This window comes from Emydura macquarii, unplaced genomic scaffold (assembly GCF_026122565.2).
Source record: "Emydura macquarii macquarii isolate MOO-44397 ecotype Brisbane River unplaced genomic scaffold, CSIRO-AGI_Emac_v2 contig_629, whole genome shotgun sequence".
Lineage (NCBI taxonomy): Eukaryota > Metazoa > Chordata > Testudines > Chelidae > Emydura > Emydura macquarii.
The window spans coordinates 3,935,149-3,962,845 of NW_027130766.1; the positions used below are offsets into that span (position 1 = coordinate 3,935,149).

Sequence of the window (27,697 nt, forward strand, 5' to 3'; positions counted from 1 at the left end):
CCCCTCCACCGTTAGCTCCCCTGCCCCGGAGATCCAGATCCTGCTGGGATGGATGTCAAGAGAGGCCCCTGCTGGGGTGAGGGAGCCAGGGCCCTTGGCTGGTGCGGGCAGGGCCAGAGAGCGAAAGGTGGGGGGGGGAGGCACCCCGATGGGCCTGTTGGCATTGCCTTACAAACCCGGCCACCCCTGGGCATCCCATTCAGCAGCTGCCCTGGCCTGTCGCACGCCGCGGGCACCCGGCTGCCCTGCCCGCTCATTCATACACCCGCACCGCTGTCCCCACCCCTGGGGCGGCGTGGGGCTTGCAGGATCACGGTGCCGCCGGGAGGAGGGAGGGGACAGGCAGCCGTAGGCCTCCAGGGACCCAGCAGGAGGAGGCTGCGGCGGGAGAGCGCTCCTGTGACCGCCAGACGATCCGCTTCCCTTGTAATTACAGACGTGGGTCCGGTGGCTTTCCGGGAGGAGAACACCTTGTAATTTATTCATGATTACACGGGTTCTTGGTAACCAGAGACCCGGAGGCTTGGCACGGCAGCTCGCAGCGGGGAGATCGGTTGCTGCCGATCCGGCCGAGCCCTGGGGGCTTTGAATCCGGCACGGCCCCCGCCTCGTGTGGCGTGTGCTGAGGCAGGGGTGGCCGGGCAGCTCTCCGGGGAGGTGGCTGACTGCCTTCACCCTGCCTCTGGCGGCGTGGTCCGGTGGGGAGGAGTCAGGGCTCCTGCGGGCAAGTCGCTTCAGCCCAGATCCTCAAATGGAGCCAGGTGCCTAACTCCCCTCGATTTCCACAGCGTCCATGGGAGTTAGGCGCCTAAGTGCCTTTGAGGACCTGGCCCTTCCTCTCCCTGTGGCACTGCTCCCCCTCCTGCCCTTCGTCCTCTTGGATTGGAAGCTCCTAGCGGCAGAGACTGGGTCTGTGCAATGAGCGGGACGGGGCCTGGAGCTCAGCGTGGCCCGGCAGGTGCTGTGGCTGAGATAAACACTCAGCTGCTTTATGCAGCCCCCCGTGATGGGCGTGGGACCGAGACGGGAGGGGACCAGCCTGGGGCCACACAGGGACTCAGGAACTGACCCCCGGCTCCTTAGCCACCACACAAAGCCCAGCCTCCCGCTTGGTCGCCAAAGTGACGCTTTGGGCCTTGTGATATGGGGGCGCTTCCTTGCCGGTGGGGGACACGGGGGAGCCCTTCCCCTCTGCGGAGCTCTGAGGCACAGAGGCTACAGGACCCCCCAGCTTGGGGGTAGGGGCTGCAGGCTCCGCTGCCCATGGATGTGCCGGGGCCCCTCTCCTCCGCAGCCCCCCCCTCGCCGGAGGCGCCCCTAATGCTCTCCTCTCTGCCCCCCGCAGGTCTTCAGCACCTACTCCAACGAGGAGTACGACCGCCGGAACGAGGACGTGGACCCCATGGCTGCCTCGGCCGAGTACGAGCTGGAGAAGCGGGTGGAGAGGCTCGACCTCTTCCCGGTGGAGCTGGAGAAAGGTGAGGTGGGGGCAGGCTGGCGCTGTCAGGGCGGGCAGGCCTGGCGCTGCCGGGGAGAGGGCGAGGCTGGTTCTCGGTGAGCCCGTCCCCGGGCGCGGGGCGAGGATGGGGGGAGAGGTTCCGGGGGCTGCTGCCGTTCTGGGGCCGGCTCCGCGTCCGATCCGATCCAGGCTGCTTTGCATGGCCAGAGCAGCGCTGAACGGCCTGGGTGTGAGCTCCAGCTGGCCTGGGGCACAGCTGGGCCCTTGCTTCCCGCATGCTTGCACACTCATCACCCTACACTCACTCACCCATCCCTGCACCCACTCACACGTTCATCCCCCACCCGCTCATCCACATACACTCGCACACTCACCCCCCACTCGCACACTCATACACACACACTAATGCACACATTTACACACTTATCCATCCACCTACTCACAGACTCATCCCCCCTCACCTCGCACACCCCCTCACGCACACCCCCTCACGCACATGTGCACACTCAGCCTCCCTGCACTCACCCCCTCAGCCCCACACATTCTCCTCCCACGCACACAAAGCTGCTCACTCCTTCGCTGTTCTCATGCATTCCCTTGTTCCCTTCATACACTCAAAGCTGCTGCCTCAGTCCGTTCACACACACTCCTTTTCCTCTCCAAACTGCACATTCAGTCCCTCAAACAGACTCCGTCCCATTTTCCTGCACACACAGACCCCTGCACACTAATCACACCCATCTGTGCACTCACACATCCTTGCACACCAGTTCACCTTACCCACCCTTGCACGCTCATTCACACTCGTGTGCCTGCATGCACACCCATCCCGTTCACACATACACACCTCCTTGCACACTAATTCAGACACAAACCTGTATGCACACACATACATACACCTCTGTGTGCATAAACACATGCCTGCACACCTATCCACACACATACCCTCCACACACACCTGCATGCATTCATACACCCCTGATCACACACATATCCTGCACACTCACTCACACATATAGACACACCAGTTAACACACACAACCTGCACCCTCACACACTAACACCACAGTGCAAACACACGCCAGTTAACACACGTCCCCTGCACACTCACACACTAACACCACTGTACGCCCCCCAGTTCACACACATGCCCTGCACACCCACTCACGGAGTGTAAGTGAATGCACTAGAGGAAGGCTCTTCTCTCTGCCCTTGCGGGATGCTGGGAGAAGCAGGCCAGGGCGGGCCCAGGGTCGCTCAGTGATGGCGTCCACCCAGCACGCAGCCATTGGCCCTAGAGCAGACAGGATGCCCAGCTCCGGGCTCCAGGAGGGAGAGAGACAGCGCATTGCCACGCCGACTGTGGTGCGTCGGTGTCTCAGCGCGGCGCGCGCCCTGGGGGGGATTGATGAGGAAGAGGAGTCGAGGGGACCCACGTCTGGAAGAACCTGGGGGGACGACAAACTTGAGGAGGCTGGATTAAGGGAATGAAGCTGATGAGGTTGCTAGTGGGGTCAGTGCCTGTTCTCACACTGCCTCCTAGTACCACAGCCAGGGGCATGTGGGGGAAACAAGGAGCTGGGGAGGCTAGGAGAAGCTGCAGGAAACGCTGCCCCCTCATCCCCCAGAGCCTGCGTCCTGCAGATGCAGGATCTCAGCGGGGCAGGTGAGCAGAGGGTGGAGAATGTGTGCAGCACTAATAACATCGGTAGCTAAGATCCACAACGCAAGGGGCACCGCACCACCTGCTTGTGGGCACACGCCGATCGCCTGCAGGCTGGGGATTTGCAGCATGGCCAGGTGCAATGCCCAAGGGGCTGGAAGTCTCACCTCGCTCTGAAGCATCGGGTGTGGGTTGCTACGGGAGGCAGGATCCGGGCTGTGGTGGGCCAGCGTTTGGATCCCGTCTGGCTACTAAAGAGAATTTGATTATGTGTCTGAGGGTAGAACCCAGGGGCCCCAGCTGAGATCAGGGCCCTATTGTGTTGTACATCCAGAGCGAGCGACAGACCCTGCCTTCGGAAACCTGCAGTCTAAATACACAGAGCGTGGGCACAGAGACCTGGCGAAGGCCGGGGGGAATAGCATCCAGGTCTCCCAACACCGAGCCTTATGGGTTAGGCCACCCTGCCCTGCTGGGCCTGGCTTCTGATCCGCTATGGCAGGAGGTGAGAAATCCGGCTCGCCAGCCCCCCACTCGGACGTGGCAGGGAAACCAGGCGATGGGGCTTTGATGTGCCATCGGGGCTGATCCGGCCCGGCCCATCCTGGGCGCTCTTCTTCACACTCACTCAACCCTCCGGTTTCCTCTCTCTCACACAGTCATTCACCCTCCCACGCGTGCTGCCTCCCGTAATTTAGCTGCCATCTGTCCTTTCCTCTCACTGTAATAAACACTGTTCTTCCTTCCTGCTGCTTCCTCGCTTTCCTCCCGCCCCCCGGGGCCGGTCGTGGCAAGCACAGAATCCCTCCCTCTGGGCCAGGCCCGTCCATTGGTATTTGCAGAGCCACGGGCTACCCTCTGCCCCGGCGGGGGCTGCCCCGGTGCTCGCCGGGTGTGGTTGTTGGGATGGCTGGAGAGAGAGGAGGACCCCGGGTCTCTCTCTCTTACAGACTCCGAAGGGCTGGGCATCAGTATAATCGGAATGGGTGCCGGCGCTGACATGGGCCTGGAGAAACTTGGTATCTTCGTCAAGACGGTGACCGAAGGGGGAGCGGCTCATCGGGACGGCCGGTAAGCCTGGGGAAGCCAGAGACGCTATGGCCAGCAGGGACCGGGGCGATCTTCTAGTCTGAGCCCTTGCCTAGCACAGGCCCGAGAGCCTGGCCCAGCGACGCCGGCATCAAACCCACAGGAGTCGGCGGCGGATCTAGGAGCTGAATCCAGACCTCATGAGTCCCAAAACCAGAGACTTAACCCCCAGACCGAACTTCCTCCCGTCATGCTCAGCCCCAGAATACGTGGGGCCCCTCTTTACTCATCGGTCTGTTTGCTCCCTTCACTCCCTGCGGGGGGCGCTGTAAGGAACAGGGCAGGAGCACTGGCGGTAGGGGGCACTCCCAGCTATTGCAGTCCCAGCCTCTTCCAGCAGGAGGTGCTATAGGGATCGGGGCAGGAGCGCTGGCTGTGTGGGGTTCCCAGCTACCCCAGACCCAGCCTCTCCCACTAGGAATTATTGAAATGTTGTGTATGTCGTAATAGATCAGAAGGGTGTGGTTGGGGGTTTATGTATATTGCGCACCAGTCTGGTGGTGTGCCCGGTTTGTGTGTACACGTGAAGTGTGGGGCTGGCTGTTGGCGCGTCTGTCGGCTGATTGCCGTGTTTGCTTCACTCTCCGTTTCGCTTTGCAGCGCTGCGTACCCGGGCGGCTTTTTGCATTGCGTGTTCTAGTTGCGTTACTGCGTACGAAGCGGTCGCGGGGCAGGGATGTGCGTGCGACACTGGTTGTGTGTGCGGGTGCAGACTGTGGGTGGCAAATGAGTTGCTAACAAAGCCCTGTTGTGTTAATTGTTCTGTGTGTCTAGCTTGGTTGTGCGTGCAGCCTGAGTTCTGTACAGTCGGTGCGGTAGGCAAGCCTATGTGTATCCCTGTTGTGTACATTGTTCTGTGTGTCTCTATGCTGGTTGTGTGGTTGTAGATGCAGTTAATGTTGCCAAGCCCCAAGCATTTGTAAATCACCATGTGGCCTCCAGAAATCATGACATTGGCTTTAAACTCATGAGACTTGACTTGAAGCCATTAATAGCTTCACAATACCCAGGCCTCCTTCCCAGAAGGGTCTCTAGGGAGGGTGCAATCAGACAATCCTTTTTCCAGCCGTCTTCAGTGCAGCCCAAACAATCAAACGCAGGAGGGTCTCAGCTGGATTTTCCATTCCCCTGCAACTCGTGGTGCTGTCCACACCCGTGCAAAGTGGGCCTGTTCTGATCTGTGACATTGAACACTCAGGCCAAGTGCCTCACAAAATTCCCAGGGCTACTTTGCTGACATGGATTTAAACCTGGCTTATATCAGGTCACTTCACACCGGTGAAGCTAAACCAACGTAGACCAGATATAAAGTGATGGCAACTCATCCACACACCTGTAGACACACACACGAACGCAGAAGCATACGACACACACATGCCCATTTGCGAGTACACACATAAAGCCATGGTACACATACACCAAGAATCCCCAGTGCACACACACACACACACCCACGGAAAAGACAGGCTCCTGCTCACACACATTCACTTCCGCTCACACACACAGGCACTCAGACACACACTCACAACCACAGCCAGGTATGCCAGTTTAACCGTGCCGGTGACTGCACGCAGAGCAGCTCTCGTGTTGCACGGGGGTTGCCGAGGGCACATGGGACCGGGGCGACGAAGGATCCAGCCCACAGACAGGATCGAGCCCCTCGTGTGACACGGCCGCAGGCGTTGGGAAATCACAGTGAGTTTCGCAATGCAGAGTTCTGCAGAGCAAAGGGGAAACGTCTTTCAAAATGGAGACCGAGCCGTCAGTTCCAGCGGCCTAGTCAGATTAGCCCGGCGGGCTGCCTGTGCGTGTTACGCTGGGTGTAGGTGTATTGGGGGGGTAGGGAGGTGTTTGGGGAGTTGTTGCATTAATATACATTTGCACCCCTTCGAGCTGCGGCGCGCCGTTTCAAGGGCCGGGTCACCACGCCGCTCGCTCAGATTTGGCTCGCCTGGGCCATGACTGAGCTGGGCCAAACCTCAGCCGCTCTGTGGCTGGGTGCTTAAAAGAGGAAGCGCCATGGCCGACGTGTCCCCGCCAGCTCGACGGCCTGTGCCTTGAAGTCTGGGTGTTTTTTTTGTGTATGTGTGTGGGTTTGTGTCGCTGAGTGTGTATTTGTGCGACTGTAGGTGGAGGGGTTTGCGCCTGGCTGCGTATTTGCCGGCCTGGGTATGCCTGTGTAGGAGTGGGTGTGTTTGTGGGGCTGTCTTACCTGGGCATGGTGGATGTGTATTTGCGTCGGGGTGTGTGCTTTGTGTGTGGGCATGTCTGTTGTGTTTGTGTGTGTGTTTGCGTACTGGGCGGGGGGGATGCACAGAGCAGGGTGCAGAGGGCATGGCTGACTAGAAAGCCGAGCCCCAAGCCCAGTTAATTCTGAGGACAGGACAGAGCGGCTGGTGGGGTGGGTGAGCTTCTGGCCCCAGCCAGGCCCTCTTTGCGGGGCGGGGAGACAGCCCGGGGCACAGTGCGTGTTCCCGATCCTCACCAGCAGCCTGTGGGCTGGGGACCGGTGCAGACTCGGCCAGGGTCCGGAAGGGAGAGAACAGTCCTGAGGAAGGAAATCCCAGCTGGAGTGCGCGGGAGCTCCTCGGGGCTGCCCGGTGCCTGGGCTCCAGCAGGGGGGTCACTGCCCGCGCTGGGGGTCCCCATGGGTGTGTAGCCTGGTCCCTCACCCCCGATACCAGGGAGCATCAGTGATCTATACCAGGGATCCCGGCTCAGCTCCTTCCTCTTCTGGAGCCAACAGGCCCAGCTGGTGGGGGAGACTGGCCCCCGCGCCCCTCACCATCTCTCTCAGGCTCAGCTGTGCATCCGGCTGGCCTGCCCGGCTCCAGCTGGGCGCTCCTCCCGCCCCACACATCCTCCCCAGACCAGTGTGATCTAGCCTTGCCGTCCAGGGCTGTCCCACCCATCGGCTCCCCCTTGGGCCACGGCCTCCGGGACTGCCCTCCCCGGAGGGCTGGGAGGGTGGTAGAAGCGGAGGGGGCACAAGGATGCCATGCCCTCGGGAGGGCAGGTGGAGGCAGGGGTGGTGGGAGAGAGCTGGGGTGCTGGCATGGCCGGGGCCTGGCGATGGCAGGGTGGAGGAGGAAGCAGGTCCACCCCCTCTGCTGACGGGCAGGCGTGAGGCCCAGCGCTCGCGGCTGGCACCATCTCAGAGTCTCTCTGAGACCCGGTGCCGGCATCTGTGTATGCCACTTAACCTAGCAGCTGGGAGTTTCCTCTCCCCCGCCCCCTCGCCCACAACTGCGCTGGCCGTGCTCAGCTTCCTGAGCACTGGGAGGACAGGGCCAGAATTTCCCTTCCTCTTTCTCCAGTGCAGAATAATCTTTGATTAACCCTTTCCCGGGCGGGGAGGAGGGGCCAACCCCAGTGGGTGGGGGCCCTGGTGGAAGCAGATGGCACAGCACTAGGGTGCTGAGGCTGCAGTTACACTATCCAGGATTAAAATGCCATGGGCAATTGACCCTCATGCTTCAGGGTGTCATCTGATCACCAGCCGGGCAGGGGTCAGGAAGGAAATCACCCCGCAGGGCAGCACGGGACTGGGACAGTGGGTGGGGATTTTACGCCTTCCTGTGTAGCTGGGCACAATGAGAGGCAGGGTTCCAGGCTAGGTGGAGAATCGCTCACGTCAGCGGGACAGGAGGCATGACGGTGAATTAGACGGCCCGGTGATTTGAGCCCCTATTGCAGGCGTCAGGATACGGGGCTGGGTGGGCCAGTGGTTAGATCCAGGCTGGCCGGTGCTGGGATAGTGCCGGGACTGGATGGGCCAATGAGCCGACCTCGTTTGGCAAGAGATCTGATGGGGGGAGGGCGGCAGCATCAGCTCAGACAGCTGCTTGGCCTGTAGTGGTCTGGGACCCCCTCCCCGAGTCCACCTCTCCCTCTGCCAGAGACGCTGCCCTCCCTTTTCCTCTCTCACTTCCCGTCTCCCTCCCTTAGGATCCAGGTGAATGATCTCATCGTGGAGGTGGACGGCACCAGCCTGGTGGGCGTGACCCAGAGCTTCGCGGCCTCGGTGCTGAGGAACACCAAGGGTAGAGTCCGGTAGGGGAACGGCGTGCTGCCTGCTGGCCATGAGCTGGGGAACAGGACGGACGGGCGGCCCCAGGGGAGCAGATCCCGCCGCTCAGAGCCCCGCTGGCAGGCGCCCCGGGGGCAGGCTGTGCTGGGCTGTGCCGCTCCCTGCCGCCAGCACGGTGGCGTCTTTGATCTTCCCTAGCCTGGCCCCCTGGGCGTAAAGGTGGGGTCTCCACACGCGTCTGTGGTGGGTCCCCTCCCCCACTGGTTGGGCAGGGTGTAAAAGGGGGATGTTGCTCTCATCAAGCCCCACCCACTACCCAAAGCCCCACCCCACAATTCCAGGCAAGCTGGATTTTTCTTTTTAAACAATCGGCGATGACAAAGTTGACATTTTAAACGTCATCATTAGGCTTCAGAGTCAACACGGCCCGCTGCAGGTCATGGGGACAGTTTACCCTCCTCGGCCTGCCGAGATCCAGACTCAGGGCCCTAGGACCTGAGCAGAAATTTAGGGATCCCCTCCCTTTCCTTGCACCCTACTCTGCGTCTGCCTGTCATGACAGATCCATGTCTCTCCCCTAGCCCCATAACCTCCAGTGCACCCCATAGCACTGCACTGTGCACCCCATAGCTTATGGTCCTCTCCCATAGCGCCATAAACTCCACTGTGCACCGCATAGCCCCCCTCTGGGTATCTCCTGTGAACCCCAGGAAATATCCCAGTGCGCCCCGGAACAGAGGTAACAACCCTACCACCCCAGCGCTCCCGTCCCTTCCATCGCGCCCTCCCAGACCAGCGGAGTGCTTGCTAAGTGAAAAACAAGCGAACAAGCGGGGCGGGGCAGGCGCTGCCCCCCTGGCAGGGGGTGGGAGCGAAAGAGGAAGCGAGCAAGGCTAAAGCCGCTGAGCGGAAGCCAGGGCTGGCAGGCGTTTCTGCTTCGCCGCAGGTCTGTTCGCAAGGGGGGGGCCCTGCTGACCCCTTTATCTCACTCCGGGCATCTCGGGCCCCGCCCTTCCTGGCAGGGATCAGCGCGAGGGACCGGGCGCCGCCCCAGCTCTGCGCCCGATATCCGGCTCCGGATGTTTTCTTTCAAATATATATATTTAAAAAAAAAAAAAAAAAATCATCTGCCTGAAATAAACCCGCCCACCGCCACGGCGTAGTTGCGGCGTCAAGACAGAGCAGCCATGCCCGGAGTGCAGACCCCGCTCCCTCTCTGTAGGTCGCCTGCCGGTTACTCAGGGGTGCTGGATGGGTAACGGTCCCAAAAGGAGCCACGGGATGGGGAAAGGGGTCGGGCAGTCACGGGGCACCGCAGTCACCGCAGCACCCTCCAGCTGACCAACGGGCGCCAGCGTGGAAGGAAGGGGTGGGGCTCAGCGCCGCAGGCGTCAAGAGACCCGGCTGAGCTGCGTCTGGAGGAGGCCGGGGTCTGCTGGGATAAAAGAACAACCGCGCTCCCTCCCGGGCGCGGGTGTCGTCTGGGGCTGACCCGAGGTCTCTTGCCCGTTCCTGTCGCAGGTTCCTGATCGGGCGGGAGAAGCCGGGCGAGCAAAGCGAGGTCGCTCAGCTGATCCAGCAGACGCTGGAGCAGGAGCGGTGGCAGCGGGAGATGATGGAGCAGAGATACACCCAGTACACAGAAGAGGATGAAGAAGTAAGAGGAGCTCATGAGCGGCGTTTCCCGGTCGTCCCTGGGCAGGGTGGGCCGGGTGCCCTCTCTGCGCCATGTCCTTGCAATTCCATCTTCCCCCGCCCCAGTAAAGGCCCCCCCAGGGAGACTCCCACCCCCTCCCTGGGGTCAGAGAGGAATCCAGGCCCTGATGCTAATTCATCCATACTTAGTTAGATTGTGGTAGCACCTCAACGGCCTCAATCACAGCCTTAATGTGCTAGGCGCTGTACGTCCCCAGAGTGAAAGACAGTCCCTGCCTCAGAGAGCTTCCGATCTAAATAGGCAAGACAGACAGAGGGTGGATGGGAAGTGACTCACCCAAGATCTCCCAGCGTAGAGATCCCAGGTCTCTGGAGTCCCGGGCCGGTGCTCTACCCGCTAGTCCACACTGCCGCCTCTGCAGGTCCCCCAACAAGCACACTGATCCTTCAAAGGACCCGGGATCCTACCTTGGTTGGGCCAGCTTCTCATGACATGAGGAGGGAATTCAGTTTCCAAGCCCAGGCCCATCCAGACATCCCTTCGCACTGCTCCACCCCTGCCCCCGGCTACCAGCCGTATCCTACGGGGATTGCCCTGTTCACGTGCATTCACTCCTGTGCTTCCCCACATGCTGGGCTGCTCAGCAAGACCCTCCGAGGCCCAGAGAACTGGCTCGCCAAGCCTGGAGACCAGCAGCTGTCGCCTGGCCTCTCGGGTTGTCATTTGCACCGGGGCAAAGCGGGGGTGAAGCGCCCCGGACTCCATCTGGCAGCACTTTGCTCTGGTGCTAGTGATGCCCGAGGTGCAGGGCACTGGAGCATCAGGCCCCTGTCGCTCTGGGCATGGTGCCAGGTACCCAGCCAGGCAGCAGAGAGAAGGTGCAATGCAGGGAGTCTTAGCTTGGAATGCGGCAGCATCCGGGATTCATGGGCTCACCCAGCAGGGTCCCTGGTGGGACTGGCTTGTGTGGGAGAGGACTGGAAAACGAAGGAATTAGATCCATTAAAGTGTCACGACGTCTAATTATAACTCCAGCTCTTAGCTAGCTCTGCGCAACAATAGATCTCGGAGCGCTTTGCGATGGAGCTCAGCCTCGTTATCTCCATGTGACGTACGGGGAAACTGAGGCGCAGAACGGGGGCGGGCCTTGCCCACGGTCACCCAGCCAGCCAGTGATAGACCCAAGCACACCCAGGCCTCCTGAGTCAGTCTAATGCTCTATCCGGTAGGCCACACTGCCTCGGGCCAGCTCCTTTGTTCTTGCTCCAGATCGTCAGCTGGTTTAACCGGCTTCACCTGGGGCTCTGGCCCATTTATTGTTATTGTTAAATAACTGCACTGCCGGGGCTGACGGGAGGCCTCAAGCCAGGCCCAGGGCCTGTTGCTCCAGGTGCTGTGCGGAGCTAACAGATCTATTTTCTCAGCTCCAGAGAGCCTCCAGTCTCTTCCTGGTATTAACTGGGCTAGGAGGCTGGTTTGATTTCCGCAGCACACGAGTCAGAGGTCTCGGGGGGCTGGAACAGGATGGAAGTGAGACAGCCATCGTCACGCTAATAACGAGTCAAAGTGCAGCTCCTCCCTTCCCCCCATGAAATATCGCAACCGACACAGCTCCCCGCTCTCTCCTGCCAGCTCCTGTCTCCCCCCGCCGGGATTCTCAAAGCTGCCTACTGGAATTAGGCACTTGACTCCCATCGAATTCAATTTCAGCAGGATTGGGCACTTAAATCACTTAGGCGCCTTTAAAAATCTCTCCGCCATAATAAATAATGCTCTAGGCACACAGCTGGCCTAGGGGCTAGCACCTGGGGCTAAGAGTCAGGATGTCCTCAGTTCTCTCGGCAGCTGAGTGACCACTGGCAGCTTGCTGGACCCTTCAGTGCCTCAGTTTCCCCACCTGTAGAATGGGATTCGGAATTCCCTGCTTCGCAGGGGGTGTTGTGAGGGATAGGGGCACAGTCCAGGGCCTTTTGGAGGTTTCTGTTGAATTCTCCAGCAATTATAACACCTGGCACAACGGGTCCAGGTGTAGGAGTGCGGCCACTCGGCGCTGTGGGAATACAGGTAATAACGATGTGTATTATGCACACGCCAAGAGACTTCATCTGAGATTGGGTCCCCATTGTGCAAGGCGCTGTATGTACACACGGGGTAAGAGATGGCACCTGGCCCCAGGAGATCCCATTCTCAAGAGGCAGGGCAGATCTGTTACCCCCCACGCTACAGATGGGGACCAGAGAAGTGCAGCAACGTGCCCCGTGTGTGTCATCCAGGGTGTTAGCAGCAGAGCTGGGACCTGACCCTGAGTCTCCTGCGTGCCAGACAAGTGCGGAAACCACCGGGCCGTCCTTTGTGTCTGCAGGGGCTTTGCCCGGACCCTGCAGTCTGGGGCGGGGGCTGGGTTTTAAGGCTCTGCACTAGGGGTTTCTAGGGTGCGGCGCTGATGGCGAGGGGTACTGCCGGTGCTGGGAATGGCTCTGGTCTGAAATGTGCTAGGAGTTCAGAGTGGGGGTGGATCACAGGAGGAGACCTGGCCAAAGCTCCTGGTTCTGTGCCGGCAGACAGGCGAGTACGCCACGGACGAGGACGAGGAGATGAGCCCCATGTTCCCCAGCAGCGAGATGGCCATCGAGGTCTTCGAGCTGGCCGAGAACGAGGACATGCTGTCCCCTGTCGAGATGGACCCCGAGAAGCTGGTGCAGAAGTTTAAGGAGGTAAAGATGGGGGAGGGGGGACTCCCAGCGGACACCTGGAATCAGAGTGTGGGGGAGGCAGAAGTGGTGTACAGCACCGGTCTGGGTGTGCGTGCTCCTGTGTGTGTGTGTGTGTGCTTATTCTTGTGTGAGTGTGTATGTGTGAATGCAGGTGCATGTGTATGTGTGCATGGGTGTGCATCAGTGCATACATGTGCACATGTGTGTGCACGGGGTCTGCGTGTGTGTGTGTTTAGGCGTGCATAAGCATTCACAAGTGCAAGGATATCTGTGCGTGCTTGCATGTGTACATATGTGCCATGGGTTAATGTGTGTATGTGCATGCATGTGGTTGTGTGCACAAGTGCATGGGTGTGCGTGCATGTATGTGTTAGTGGGGGGCTGTACATGTGCACAAGTGCCTGGGCTTGTATGCATGTATATGTGTCAATGGGTGTGTGTGTGCGTGTATCTGTGTCAGTGGGGGTATGTACAGATGTACAAGTGCATGGGGGGTGTGCATATATATGTGTCGGGGGGGGTGCGTGGATGTGTGCAGAAGTGTGTGTGGGGTGGTGCATGCATGTGGATGTGTACAAAAGTGTGTGTGGGGGGTGCATGCATATGTGTGTGCTCCTTTACACGCCTGTGGGTATGTTGCCCTCTAGTGGCGAGAAGCTGTGTCTGTGAGCTCTCAGCTGCACGCCGCAGCGGCCGTGTCTAAGCAAAGCGGCGTCCCTCGTTCTGCAGGGCGGGTGGTGACCCTCTCTCAGCTCTGGGGCCGCAGGGCTGTGTGCACGGACTGTGCCGGCATCACACTGGCTCCAGCGCTTGTGCAAAGGGCCCCTGGGTTTTGAGGCGTGGCTGCTCTGCTCTGCTCCCAGTGCAGGCAGGACAGCTCACCCGGACTAAGCGCCTGTCAGTGAAGGATCCCAAGGCCCCAGATTTCCCAGAGAGCTCAGCATGGTGGGTGCTGATGCCCGTCGCGGGCGCTGAGCCCTTGGCAATCTGGCCCCGCCAGCCTGGTTCTCTGCTCCCAGCGGTGCCGCTCCGCTGAGGCCAGGGGAGTCACGTCACTGCCAAACCCGTGTCGGCGGGAGGAGAACGGGGGGCTCAGTGGAAGTCGGGCGCATGGGGCAGAGGCTGGTGCTGGGGTCTCCCTGCGCGGGGCATAACCGCTGTGTCGCTCCCTGTCAGCTCCAGATCAAACACGCCGTCACCGAGGCCGAGATCCAGCAGCTGAAGAAGAAGGTGAGCTCCAGAGATGGGGACCGTGTGGGTGCTGGGGGGTCCCCTCTGTCGGCTCCGTGGCTCCATCCCCGCTCAGGGCCTGGTCCCACGAGGGGCTGAGCTCTCCCAACTCATTGGCTCCCCCCGCAGGATCATGGCAGGACGGCGGCCGCCTGCCCCGCTCCTCTGTTCCCTCCTTTCCCTGTCCCAGCCCCGCTGTGTCGGGATCTTCCGCTTTCCTCCTCGCTCGGCGTGTGCCCCTTGTTTTCACTGCCCAGCCACCAACAGGCGCAGAGACACACAACCGCGCGGGCACGCACACGAGTGCACAGAGAGGCCCAGCCACACACGCGGAGGTCACCACACAGTAGCGCACAACGGCACACATAGACAACCACGCGTGCAGACACAGAAAGACCCAAACAAACAGACGAGCATAATCACCCACAACCACCCACCCACAACCGCACACACAGCGCACAAACACATACACACGATTTCACAGCCATACACAGAGACAAGCACACACAGATACACAACCACATGGGGATACAACAGCACACAACCACACACAGAGACCAGCACATGCAGAGACACAAGCACACACACAGATATACAACCGTACACAGAGATACAACAGCACACAACCACACACAGACCAGCACACACAGAAAGACACAATCACACACACAGATACACCACCAAATGCAGAGATACAACAGCACACAATCACACCCAGATAGAGACTAGCACACGCAGAGAGACACAAGCACAAGCACAGATATACAACCACACACAGAGATACAACATCACACAACCAGACACACAGAGAGACACAAGTACATGCCCAGATACATAACCACGTGCAGAGGTACAACAGCACACAACCATGCACTCAACCGAAGACACAGCCTCACAGCCCCAAAGAGACACAAACACACACACACACATACTGCTCCCAACACTCCCTGCAGCGGGGGTCCACGTGCTGCCCCATCTCCTTCCCTATGCAGCCCCCTCCCTCCCCAAACGTCCCCCACCTCCCCTCACCCTGCCGTCCCCCAGCCAACCCTGTGCGCCGTGTCTCTGCTCCCAGCTGCAGTCCATTGGGCAGGAGAAGGCTCGCTGGCGAGCCGAGAAGGCCCAGCTGGAGCAGAGCGTGGAGGAGAACAAGGAGAGGATGGAGAAGCTGGAGGGCTATTGGATGGAGGCCCAGAACCTGTGCCAGGCAGTGGACGAGCACCTGAAAGAGACTCAAGCCCAGTACCAGACCCTGGAGCGGAAGTACAGCAAGGCCAAGCGGCTCATCAAGGAGTACCAGCAGAAGTATGGATGTGTTCTCGACCCCCTGCGGCTCTCCCAGATCCCCACCCACTGGGGATCTCCTGGATCTAGTGATCCCAGATCCCCAAATGGATCTCCCAGGATGAGTGAGCCCAGATCCCCATCCCCTGTGGATTTCCCAGGAGTTGTGATCCCAGATTCCCCATCCACTGGGGATCTCCTGGATCTAGTGATCCCAGATCCCCAGTGGATCTCCCAGGATTAGTGATACCAGATTCCCCATCCACTGGGTATCTCCTTGGTATCTCCTGGATATCTAGTGATCCCAGATCCCCATCTCCAATTGGTCTCCCAGAACTACTGATCTCAAATTCCCATCCATTGTGGATCTTCTGGGTCTAGTGATCCCAGATCTCCATCCCCAGTGGATCTCCCAGGATTAGTGATCCCAGATTCCCCATCCACTGGGGATCTCCCAGGACTAATAATTCCAGATCCCCATCAACTGGGGATCTCCTGGGTCTAATGATCCCAGATCCCCCAGTGGATCTTCCGGGATTAGTGATCCCAGATTCCCCATCCATTGGGTATCTCCTGGGTCTAGTGATCCCAGATCCCCATCTCCAATGGATCTCCCGAGACTAGTGATCCCAGATCCCCATTCACTGGGGAACTCCCAGGACTAGTGATTCCAGATCCCCATCCACTGGGGATCTCGTGGATCTAGTGATCCCAAATCCCCAGTGGATCTTCCAGTATTAGTGATCCCGGATCCCCATCTGCTAAGGATTTCCCAGGATTAGTGATCTGTGATCCCCATCCCTATGGCTCTCCCTGGGACGGGGATCTGTATCCTGCCTTCCATTGCCCAGTTCAGGGAGTCCCTCGGGTTAGATGCTGGAGCAACGTTCCCTGCGGCTGGGCTCTGGCCTGACTCCTCACCCATCCCCTGCAGGGAGATCGAGTTCCTCAAGAAGGAGACGGCCCAGCGGCGCGTCCTGGAGGAGTCAGAGCTGGCCCACAAGGAGGAAATCGACAAGCTCCAGGAGAAGGTGGGCACCGAGGACCAGGACGCGGGGTTCCCCTGAGACAGCGGAGCGGGAGATTGCAGAGGAGAGGGGCCGTTGCTGTGACTGGACGGCTCCGGACGCAGCGCAGGGGCAGGATGGCCGTGCCACCCACAGGGACTTCCAGCAGACCAGAGCCGGCTTTGGCAGGAACGGGGGGTGGGCCGAGGAGGGGGGTCCATCCGCCTGGCTCAGCCTTCTCCATGGCAGCGGGGGCTTGATTCGCTTTGTCCGGTGGGCCAGTGCGACGGGCGACGGGGCACGCCGGATCCCGCGCCGGGTGATGCTGGTCACACCGGATTTGGCGGTGGGGCACTCCGGATCCCGCGCTGGCTGCTGGATCGCACCGGATTTCGCACTGGGTCACGCCGGTCCCTGCACCGGGCCGAGACTCCGGGGCTCTGTTTTCAAGCAGAACACGGATGTGTGTGCGTGTGCCTGTGTGTGCCTGTGGGGTTCCCTGCCGCAGAGGACGGGGGGGGGGGGAGGGCAGCATGGGGGGGTCAGGCTTGCACCCCGTCTCCTGGGGCTCCTGATGATTGCTTCTCTCTCTCTCCCCAGGGAGTGGCCCCAAGGGGGTTTTATTCCACTGCCGCGGTGCAGACACAGCGCCCCCCATTGGGCAGCACGGGTGCAGGCAGGCAGATGCCACCGTAGCCGCTCAGCGGGAGACCCAGTGACTAGCGGGCCGTTTGCCGGCCTTGCCCCTGCCGTGCTCATGCTTGGTTCTGCAGGGAACCCGGCAAAACCGTTGCTCCCCCTCGCGGGCACACGTGTCCCTGGCTGAGGCAATGGGGGGGAGGAGGTGGGACGCGGATGCCCCAGTGTCGTGCGGCCCCCGAGGGGCTGCAGGCTGGATGCGTTTTCAGTCCCACATGGTGGGGGTGGCTGCACAGAATCCGGTCCGTGCGCACGGCAATCTGGCTTCCTGCTGGCTCCCATTCTCCTTCCTCCCTCGCTGCCCCCGCCCTTCCCAGCCCCCCCATTAGAAGACATTGCCAGGCATGAAGAAGCTGATGGCTTCCCAATACGCCCCCCGCCCCCCGAGCACCCACCCCCACAGTAAACGCCCATCCATCCCCCCGCCGCCGGCCAGTCACCTCGCAGCACTTCCCCCCGCTCAGCGATTTCCCCCCCCCGGCTCCCCGAAATCCCCGGCTGCAGGATGGCCCCGCTGTTTCTCTGCCTGAGACGTTTATCCCTTTGTCTGTTTTTCAGATCTCCGAACTGGAGGGGAAGCTGCAGACCTTGAAAAATTCAAACCCGACTTAAAACACACACAAACACGAAGCAATGGCGGGGGCGGAGGGTCACTTTCTCCTTACCTTCCCACCCCCCCTTTGTGCCCCTGCCTTTCCCCCGTCAGCGGGGGGGGGGGAGGAAGAGACACAACATGGAAACCACTATGAAACGAATAACAATTCTCCCTCCATCCCCGCCGCCGTCCTTTGGGGGGAGAGAGAGATATGTGAGGAGGGCTGGGGTGGGGCGACTGGCTCAGGCTGGCTGGGCCCCGGGCGCCATGGAGGAGGCCGTATGTTGCTGGGACAGGGGACCCCTCGTTCATTTCTGTTCTTCATGTGAGTCTTTTGTGTTAAGGTGATGGACAGATGTGGGGGGGCGGGGTTTGTCCTGCCCCGTGTATCCCGCCCCCACCCCAATAGCCCCCCAGCTCTCCCCACTGATGAGCCTTTCCCGCCCGCCTCTCGGCCCCGGACCGGGATCAGCAAGGCGCCAGCTCCCCCGCCGACCACGCAGCGTCCTCCTGAGGCTGTGTGGGCAGCACCCGCTCTGCAGAGGGGGGGCACTGGAGGAGGGAGGCGAAGCTGGCACCGCGGTGTACGGACTTTCGCGGGGAGGGCGGATCTCTTCATTTGCCCTGCCTTGGGGCAATCCATTGTGCTCTGTGTTTCGTGTGCCGTGGGGAAGCGTGTCTGTGTTTTAAGGGTCAGGGTGGGGAGACCTCGGCCCGGTGCCAGGCAGCGTCTGGGACCCAGGAGGACAGAGAAGCTGCAGGCGCTGTGCCCAGAGGGACAGGTTATGCCTGTGGGTGACCCTTACCCGCCAACCCCGGATAACTTCAGGGATCGGCACCTTGGTTTCTCCGGTACGAGTCTGTCCTGGAGAATCTCAGGAAATTACAGCGAGCTCCCGGCTGAACTGACGCCTCCCCAAACAGCATGTGCCGGAGGGGGGATCCTGGAACAGAGAGATCCTCCCATCCTGGGGCGGGAGCAGCCTGCCGGGGAAAGACCTTGGCATCTGCCTTTTCCCCCACAGCTGGATGGGCACAGAGAAGCACAGGCTGAGGGGTGGGACAACGCTGCCGGCTGCTCGATGGGAGGAAAACCGCTTCTCTTCGCTCCGCAGAGGCAGGAGGGACCAGTCTGCAGGCCGGGGCTGGCTGCTGGTTGCATGACGAGCCGGCGAGAGGGGGGCCCGGGATGGTCACACTGTTTCCTTGTTCTGGGGGGGAGCAAACGACCCAGACGCAGGCCTTGGCCACGGCAGAGGGCTGCCCCGCGGCGACTACCTGGGGTCAGCTGCGTATTGGGGTCAAGCGTGGGAACCGTGGGAACTGGCGCACGCACAGCGGCCTGGCACTAGCACGCCCCCACCTGTGCGTGGGGGGGGGGGTGCGCATCGGCGCACTCAGAGCGGGGCATGGGGGCCTGGCACCCATGTAACCACCCCAGTTTCTAGACAAGTGACATCTGGGCAATTTTCTCGTGTGGCCAAGGCCTCCGTCTCAGCCTTCCTTCCTCTTCATTTTTCGTTCTTTTCGTGCCGGCTGCTGCGGCCTCCCCATGCTCCCCTCTTCCTCTGGGGAAACGAGCTTTTTTTCCTTTGCCGTCGGGCGCACGGGGGAGTTGCTGAGGAAGCCAGCAGCTCCCCTTTATTTATAGGGTGGGGGGGAAAGCGGTAGGGGCTTCCCCAAAGCCTTGTGAAAAGTGAGCCCTTTGCATCCTCCTCTGAACCAGTCACCATTCATACATGCCCCCTATCAGGCTCCCCAAAGGGGTACACTTTACTGGAGGCCCTGGGGGGGCCCGGCCCAGGCTGCAACCCCCATGGGTATGTGTGTGGGAGGGGGCCCGGGTTACAAGTTACAAATGATGCGTGGGCCTGGCCCCCCTCCCCGTTACCACAGTTTGGAGGGAAGATGCTGCTGAGGCGGGCTCTGGTCCCGATCTTGCACCCAGCGGGAGCCGTGCCGTGTTGCCAGACACCTCCCGGACGGCATGGCATGGGCACGGCTGGCGGGTGGGTCTTCGGGCCGCCGCAGCCCGTCTCGCCCTTCGAGGCCAGATGAATTTTTTTTTTTTTTAAGCGATAACAACGACAAACGGAAAGAAATAAGTTTTAAAAACCAAAATAGCGCTTTTAAAAAATTGTAAATAGAAAACAAATGGCAGTATTTATATGGGGCCGGGAGAATTTTTTTCCCTTTGTAAGCTGGAGAGCGCGAGGAGGGTAAGAAGGTTTATTAACCCCTTCTCGCCCCCTCACTCTCTTGGAAGGATTAACAGGGTCCAGCCAACCCTCCTCCTCCTCCTCCCTGCCCTTCCTCCCCTCTCCTGGTTGCCCTTCTGCTGGGTATAAACCTGCACTCTTGCTTTGTTTGCCGCAGCCCCTACATGCGGTGTCTCCGACAGTGACTGGACGTGGGGGAATTGGGTGCCCGCTCTCTGCTGGCTAGACTGGGCCAGGCTGGTGCAAGACACACTGTAGATTTGGGGGGGGGGGGGGGGGATCAATGTGGAATAGAGTCGCCAGCGAGCTCCTCCGAAATTTGCGAGAAGCAACAGTCTAGCTGTGAAATGGAAGTATTAAAAGCTGGAAATGTCATGGGGGGACAGGCCGGTGGGAAATTGTCTTAAATTTTTATTTAATCTCCTTACACAGGTATAAATGTGTATGTATATAATATATATATATATATGGATGGATGGATTGTTTCTGGTTTTGTATTGCAATGTCCTCTCATCAGATCATATCAGATAAATACAGGCCCTCATTGTCCCTGCGGCTCCGTTATTCAAATGGCTAATCTCATCCGGCGCTTCCCCGGCCCTGCTGGGAGACCAGTTCGACTGGCTGGGTGGCTGGGAGAACGCCTCTGGGCTCAAGGGGAGACGCGTGTCTGCTCTCCCGCGCCCCCTGGGGCTGACATGAGCGGCATTCAGAAAGGCCGGGCATCGGGGGAGGTAAGATGCGAACCAGAGAAAGTGGCCAGCCCATCTCAGCGTGGGAAGGGGAGGGAAGGATTCCTCGGTGTGAGCCCATCTCTCCCTGCTGGGGTCAGATCCCATTTCCCCAGGAGCGGGTTATCCCATAACTGCCAATTGCAGGGTTTTTGCTTCTTCCTCTAATGCAGCGGGTGCTGGGCAAGACTGAATCCAGGCAAGTGTGGGTCAGGGGTCTGATCCGGTCCCGCAATGCCTGTGTTCCTAGGGAGACTCCTAGGGGGAAAGGACAAAAGTGTAGGTGTAGGAAGGTGCAGTGGCCTTCCTCTGAGCCGGGGCCCAAAGAAGGGCCACAACCACGGGGCCGGACAGTAAAAGGGCCGGCAGCCCAGTCTGCCCGGCAACAGGGAGGCCGGCTCGCGATAGGTCCTGCTGGCCGACCAATCCGGAAACAGAGGGGCGGAGCCTCAGCCAGGGCTGAGAGTATAAAAAGTAGGCCTCACAGCTCAGAGAGGGCTAAGGTGCTGCTGGCTGCAGCAAAGGGCTGGGCTGTTGCCCCAAGTGAGTGCCTCCTGGAGCAAGGACCCTGGGAGTGGCCCAAGTGACCAACTCCTGACAGTTGGATTGGGCCCCTTAGACTGGCCTAGGCCTACAGGCCCCCAGGACTGGGCCTGGGCCCCAGTGACTGGACTGAGTCTCCTGAGCCTGAGGGCTGGGAGATCCCCTCGAGGCCAGCCCTGACCTGGAGGAGCTGCCCCTCGCCGAGGAGCTCCCTGCCTTGCCGCCGGTGGATGAGGAGGGACTGGCGGGTCTACCCCGGGCCGTGCACCCCAGCGATGACCCTGAGGACCTGGCGGACACAGGTACCTGGGGATACGGGGAGGAAGTGGCCCAGGGACAGCCATAGCTGTGGCTGAGACAGGGACAAGCCCCCGTCGGCGTGTTGCAGCGTGAGCCCCGCTGACTCAGTGGCAATGCCTTTGCCACGGCTAGGGCCCTGGGCTGGGATGCAGTGGAGTCGGGTGGGCCTGCGTCCTCCTCCCCCTTGTCCTTGCCATCCAGGGAGTGATTATCATCCCCTGCTTTACAATCCTGAGGACACTGCTTCCTCGCCCGCCCTGCCTGAGGGCTGGGGCACCAGACTCCTATCCGAAGCTAACCTTCCCCTTGTAGGAAGGTGCAGTGGCTTTCCTCTGAGCCGGGGCCTGAAGAAGAGCCACAACCACGGGGCTGGACCAGACCCCAGGCTACAGTAGGATTTACAAGGATCAGGGCAGGAGAGAGAGAGGGGCATGGACTGGTTTATCCCGCGAGCTCCCCTTCATGTCTTCCAGTGCTTCTGTGTTGGCCATTATTTGTTCCAGTTTGTTACTGAAATAAACACTGTGTTTGTGGAGCCTGGTCACTTACGTCTGTGGAGATGTCCCGGGGTGGGCGGGAGGCTGTGTGTATGCTCCCAGCCCGGGAGGGCACTGACACGGGGGTCGACAAACACTGTTTGGACCGTTTGTGGGGGGGGCTCTGCCGCCGGGTGGGAGAAACCACTCAGCGGGTCAAATCTCCACCTCCAGCTACCGGTGTCTGCCAAGGGGGAAGCGTCAGCTGTCACCGCGCTGCACCCCGGGGACCAGCTGGGAGCAGGACCACAGGAGGGGAATGAAGCCGGGTCTATCGCTCCTTGCGTCGAAGGGGATCAACTGATCGCCTGCCGGGGACTGGCAGGAGCTGCCTCCAGGAGCTGAACGGCAGATAACGTGGTGTGTCAGTTCCCTCCTTCACGGGTGGCCGCTGGCGGGTGCAGCGGAGACGATGGCTCTGATGCCCTCTCCTACCTGTAGCCTCTCCACTCCAGATGGCTGGTTAAGCGACAGTGAGGGGTAGCGTTGTTGAGTGGCTAGAGCCCTGGGCTGAGGCTCCAGGGACCTGGCAGACAAACTCACACCCCCAGCCGACACGCACCCCCAGCCACATGGCCTCACAGGCACACCTGCCCACGTACGTACACACAGTGTTAGATGGGTCTAAGATGCACAAACGGGGACACCTACACTGCCCCCAGGGGCCATGCCAGCTATGGGCAAATCCAGCAGCTGCCTAGGGTGGCTGATTTCTGGGAAGGGGAATTTTTTTTTTTTTGAATGCTCATGGCCTGGCCCGGCCTCCACCTGCCACTGCCAATAATGCCCTCAGAGCCGTCCCTGACACGTTCCCCATCAATGGGCTTGCTGCTAGCACCCCACCCCCTGCACAGAGCTCCGCCCACCATACCATGTAACCCTGCCCACTCTGCCTAGCGTTCCACCCCCTGCACCATACGGCCCCACCCACTGTACATGCTTCACCCATTGGGGGGGGCAATGGCACCCTGGAGTTTTGCCTAGGAGAGCAGAGTGTCTTGAGCCGCCTCTGCACACACCTACCTAAAACCCAGTCTGTCCCACCTGGCCTTCAGCTGTGACCCTGGGGAAAGCCGACAGACACTGGTCCAATAAAAGATATTACCTCACCCAGCTTACTCCACACAGGCGCCAGGGTATCAGCCCTACACAAACCCAGACCATATATGCAAACTACCACACACACACACACAGCTATACACACACCCAGAAACACACACACACAAACCAGCATGCATTCACAGCTCCCAGCTGCATACACACAAACTCTCACACACATGCATGTATGTTACAGAGACACAGAAAACAACAGCTATACACACAGATGTTTATACACACCCACTCACCTGTGTTTATGCACACAGGAATACCTCCATATACAAACCCTCCCACCCACCCCCACACACAAAAAGACCTAAAAACACACATCCCTGGAACTCAAGCCCCCACTCTCTCACCTTCTCACACCCAGAGACCCCCCCATCCCAGGCTGTGACTCCTGCTTTTCCATGTGAAGAAAGGGGTGTCTGGAGACCTCACCCCTATGCAGAGGGGCTGGATCTAGGTGTGCTGGTGATGCTGTCACATCCCCTGGCTTGAAGTGGTTAGCATCATAGCCAGGCTTTGCAGTTTGGCTCGATGGCTCTCAGCGCCCCTGCCCAGACCCCTATCCCCCCTGTCTCCACATGGCTCTGGGGGTTAGCGGGTGGCGCTAACAACCAGGAGGCCTGGCTGCTAGTTTTCCCCCTTCTCCCCACCACTGACCTTGGACAGTTCACTTTCCCTCTCTCTGCTTCAATTTCCGGGACAGCAAAATGGGCGCAAAGGGATGCTCCGGGCTGGGGAAAAGGCCCCAATGATGGACGTCAAGTGCGTTGAGATCTTTGGCTCTGAGGTGCTGTGAAATGTTAGATCTGCCGGGGGGGGGGGAGGTTAACAGGGTCCTGCTAGGAGCAGGCTGGGCTGGGCTGAAAACCCTTCAGGGGTGGGGTGTGCTCTGCACGCGGCAGTGAAAGAATTTAGGGGTGAACAGGTTAACAGGGCCCTGCTTGGAGGAAGTGCACAGCACTGGCCACGCCATTGAAGCTGCATAGTGTTCCTTCCCCCTCAAGTTCCTTCGGACAGTCGGGCTGGATGGTTGGTGTGAGGAGCGGGGCTGTAGAGACAGACCACGTATGCCAGGTGCCAGCAATAGCTCCACCGGAGAGCGGGATATTTAGGAAGCTCTCACCCCGCTGATGGAAACGCTCCGTTATAATCTTTGGGGGCTACCATGGGTGGGAAACAAGCACCGTAGCTACGCTGTCACCCCAGCCGGGCTGCGTGGGGACTGGGTGGCAGAGAGAGGAAATGATCCTATTTCAGGGAGGCAGGGACTCTCTTTTTGTTCTGTGTTTGTACAGCACCTAACACAACCGGGGTCTCCTCCAGAGCTGGGCTCCGAGGCACTATGGCAAAACAAATAATAATAATTAATAGCAAGAGAAGGAACAGCTGCTCTGCTGGGTCTCCTCCACTGGCTGCTAAGATTACTATTCGGCCCTGGTGAGGCCACATCTAGAGTATTGTGTCCAGTTTGGGCTCCCCACTCCAGGAAGGATGTGGACAAATTGGAAAGATTCCAGCAGAGGGCAACAAAATGATTAGGGGACTGGAGCACATGACTGATGAGGAGAGGCTGAGGGAACTAGGCTTGATTAGTCTGCAGAAGAGAAGAATGCTGGTGGGGGGGGATTTGATAGCAGCCTTTAACGACCTGAAGGGGGGTTCCAGGGAGGATGGAGCTAGGCTGTTCTCGGTGGTGGCAGATGACAGAACAAGGAGCAATGGTCTCAAGTTGCAGTGGGGGAGGTCTAGGTTGGATATTAGGAAAAACTTTTTCACGGGGAGGGTGGTGAAGCACTGGAATAGGCTACCTAGGGAAGGGGTGAAATCTCCATCCTTAGAAGTTTTTAAGGCCCATCTTGACAAAGCCCTGGCTGGGATGATTTAGTCGGGGTTGGTCCTGCTTTGAGCAGCGGGTTGGACTAGATACCTCCTGAGGTCCCTGCCAACCCTCATCTTTTATAAGTACATGACTCTTGCTGAGTAATTATTGCATTGCATTTTTATTGCATTGCCTGTTTATTTTCTGTTGCGTGTTTGTTCCTTACCTCTCTCTGCTGGGAACGTACCCGCTGTCCTAGGCACTGCTCAGCCGTTGAGGAAGGCACCGAGTCTTGAACTCACCTTCAGGATAATGTTCAGATTAAGTTATAATTAAAGCTGATCAGGCCTCTTTCAACACCATATCATCGGAAAACGTCAGTTCATCAAACCCAAACCAGTTTGCGGGAAAGGGTTGGTCTGGGCAAATATCCCATTTCGAAAAAGGAAATTTAAAAAGTTTCAGACTTTTGAAAAACAAGTTTTGGGGGCAAAACAGTCTGGTTTTCAGTTCAAAACCATTTTTCATTTATAAACTGAAGTTGATTTAAGGGGAAAAAATCCTTCAGTCGACCTGAGCCCATTATTTACTTTATTTTATTTTCTGGTCTTGGAAAACCTCTGCAATTTTGACTTTCTCCCCATTTGGAATGGGGAAATGTTTCAAAAATTCTCATGGGGGAAACGGTTTCCCAGCCCGGCTAAAATTAGAATGTCTTTTTGAAGCGCCCATCACCGTAGTATCTGGGCAGGTCCTGTCCCTTTAAATTGAATGTGCCTGGGGCAATGGTGGTGGGGGGACGGGACATGGGGATGTCCCTGTTGCTGCACCGATCTCCACGTTGGAAGCGAGATGGGCACCAAACTGAGCTTTGTTCTTAACCATCTCCGCCGCATTGTAACCCACAGTAACATGCGCTGGACGCGATCTCTCCGGCCTGTTCTGCCCGGCTGTTTTACGTTGGCACTGGAAGGCGAGGCTGAGAGTGGCTGGCACAGGGACCGTGGCCTCTCACTGCCCTACTTTCTGCAGTCGGGTTGGTGAAGGCACCAGACCGTGCCCGTGCTGTCTCCCGTCCGCCCGCAGGCTGGCAGCCTCCTTGCTGTGACTGCTGGAGCCAGGAGAGAGTGTGTGTGTGTGTGTGTGTGTGTGTGTGTGTGTGTGTGTGTGTGTGTGTGTGTGTGTGTGTGTGTGTGTGTGTGTGTGTGTGTGTGTGTGTGTGTGTGTGTGTGTGTGTGTGTGTGTGTGTGTGTGTGTGTGTGAGAGAGAGAGAGAGAGAGAGAGAGAGAGAGAGAAAGAAACACACACTGAGCCCAGGACGTGCTTCAACATGTTGCTAATCCAGGCAGTGCGGTTGCTGCTATAGGGATGGCAACCCATCGCTCCCGGGGAGGGGCAGAAATGGGGGGGCTGGGTTGTGCTGGAGGAGAATCCTCTGTCTCAGGTTCTAGCCCGGTATCAAACGTGCAGAGATGACACCTGCAGGCCTCAGGACCAGCTGGCAAAAACACAGCTGGGGTCCCGGGGACCTTTGCTCACATCCGTTCTGCCCCCGCCCTGGGATGGGGTGGCCTCTGCATCGCTCACTGCAGCAGGGACCCATCTCTGCCCAAGCCCCGGGACCCCTCCCCTGACTCCCCATTCACTGTGGCATCAAATTCTCGCCACCATCTCACAGCTGTGCCGAGCTCTGCCCCTCTGTTATCGAGCACCGACCCCCCCGCGCGCGCACACACACACACACACCCTCCTTCTCCTCTGCTCAGCCAGCGACCCCAGCCTCACCTGCCGGTTTGTCAGCTTTCAGCCACAATCTCCTCTGTGCTGATGGCCACCTGGTGCTCCAGGCAAGGTACCCCCTCCCTGGCTGCAGCCCCCCACCCACATTAAGCCCCTCTTAAAAAAAAACCCTCTTCTTCCAAGAGAGACTCAAAGAAACTTGAGAAATCCCTATTTTCTAGGCCTCTCTCCCCTTACGATGGGGCCAGCTCTGGGTCTCCCTTGCCCCCGGGAGGGCCAGATCTGCCCCAGCCTCAGACGGGGCCATGCTCATTGAACCAATAGCCTCCTGTGTGTGATAAAAATCTCTCCAAACTCGCCACCTTCCAGCCGAACCCATCTACCCTTGGAAGGAGGCGGTTTCCATCCCAAGCTCTCCCACCCAGGAGCCTCCCCAATCAAGCCAGGCTCCCGGAGCTGTCCATTCAGCACCACCAGCCATTGCACATCCCAGGCGAGCTCCTTCTCACATCTGCCTCTCGCCTCCCTCCCCACTCGGACGAGGATCCTTTCCCCTCCGAGGGGCGGTTACGTCAATGGAGATTTGGGGGAGTCCTGGCAAGGTGCGGGTCTCTGATGTTGTTTCTATCCTGCCCCCAGCACGGGCCTCAGCATGCAAAGCGCTTCGCCAGCACTTCGCGAGAGACGCTCGCTGCTTCAACTGGCTTCCAAACGAGGCAGGCGGAGGGGAAACTGAGGCACAAAGAAGCAAATTAACTGCGTCAGGATTGGAACCCGTATCTCACAAGCCCCAGACCGTCACTGCACCCACTACACCCGCTTGCCAGCTCCATCAGTGCCTTTTTCAACGGTTACTACCCATGTCCAGAATAACACCACACACCTGCATCCTCTTTCAGTCCTGTTCCCCCAGCCCCTGATGCTCCATCTATAGACCCTCTGACCTGCCTTTCAAAACTCCCAAATGGCTTGTAACTCGGGGAACGCGGCGGGTTGACGGCTCTGGCAAACAAGGTGTCAGATGGAATCCCAGAACCAGGCTGGAGGAGGGGGCAGATTATTGGAGCTTTGTTTCAGATGAGACCCTAAAACCCAAGACCGTCTCTGCTCTGCCTGGGCAGTAAAGATCCCCCGGAGTTTCTGTGCGTGAGATCAAGGGTGGCTGCATTTTAGAGAGGGCCGGTGCAACTGTAGGGAAACCAAACTGCTCACGGCCAGGTCCATAAAGTCAAGCCCCCCACTCCGTGTTTAGGCGCCAAGATACTCAGCCTGATT

General features: G+C 59.2%; 1 protein-coding gene across 1 annotated transcript in view; it reads left to right on the forward strand.

Annotated features, from left to right (window-relative positions):
- PPP1R9B (protein phosphatase 1 regulatory subunit 9B) overlaps positions 1-27,697 on the forward strand; it is a 71,583-nt gene that overhangs the window by 18,634 nt on the left and 25,252 nt on the right. Inside the window, exons 2-10 of the mRNA XM_067540958.1 lie at positions 1,346-1,478; positions 4,073-4,193; positions 8,160-8,264; positions 9,763-9,898; positions 12,460-12,612; positions 13,789-13,842; positions 14,918-15,147; positions 16,061-16,157; positions 17,391-17,441. Coding sequence (XP_067397059.1) covers positions 1,346-1,478; positions 4,073-4,193; positions 8,160-8,264; positions 9,763-9,898; positions 12,460-12,612; positions 13,789-13,842; positions 14,918-15,147; positions 16,061-16,157; positions 17,391-17,441 — 1,080 coding nt within the window. The remainder of the gene's footprint in view (positions 1-1,345; positions 1,479-4,072; positions 4,194-8,159; positions 8,265-9,762; positions 9,899-12,459; positions 12,613-13,788; positions 13,843-14,917; positions 15,148-16,060; positions 16,158-17,390; positions 17,442-27,697) is intronic.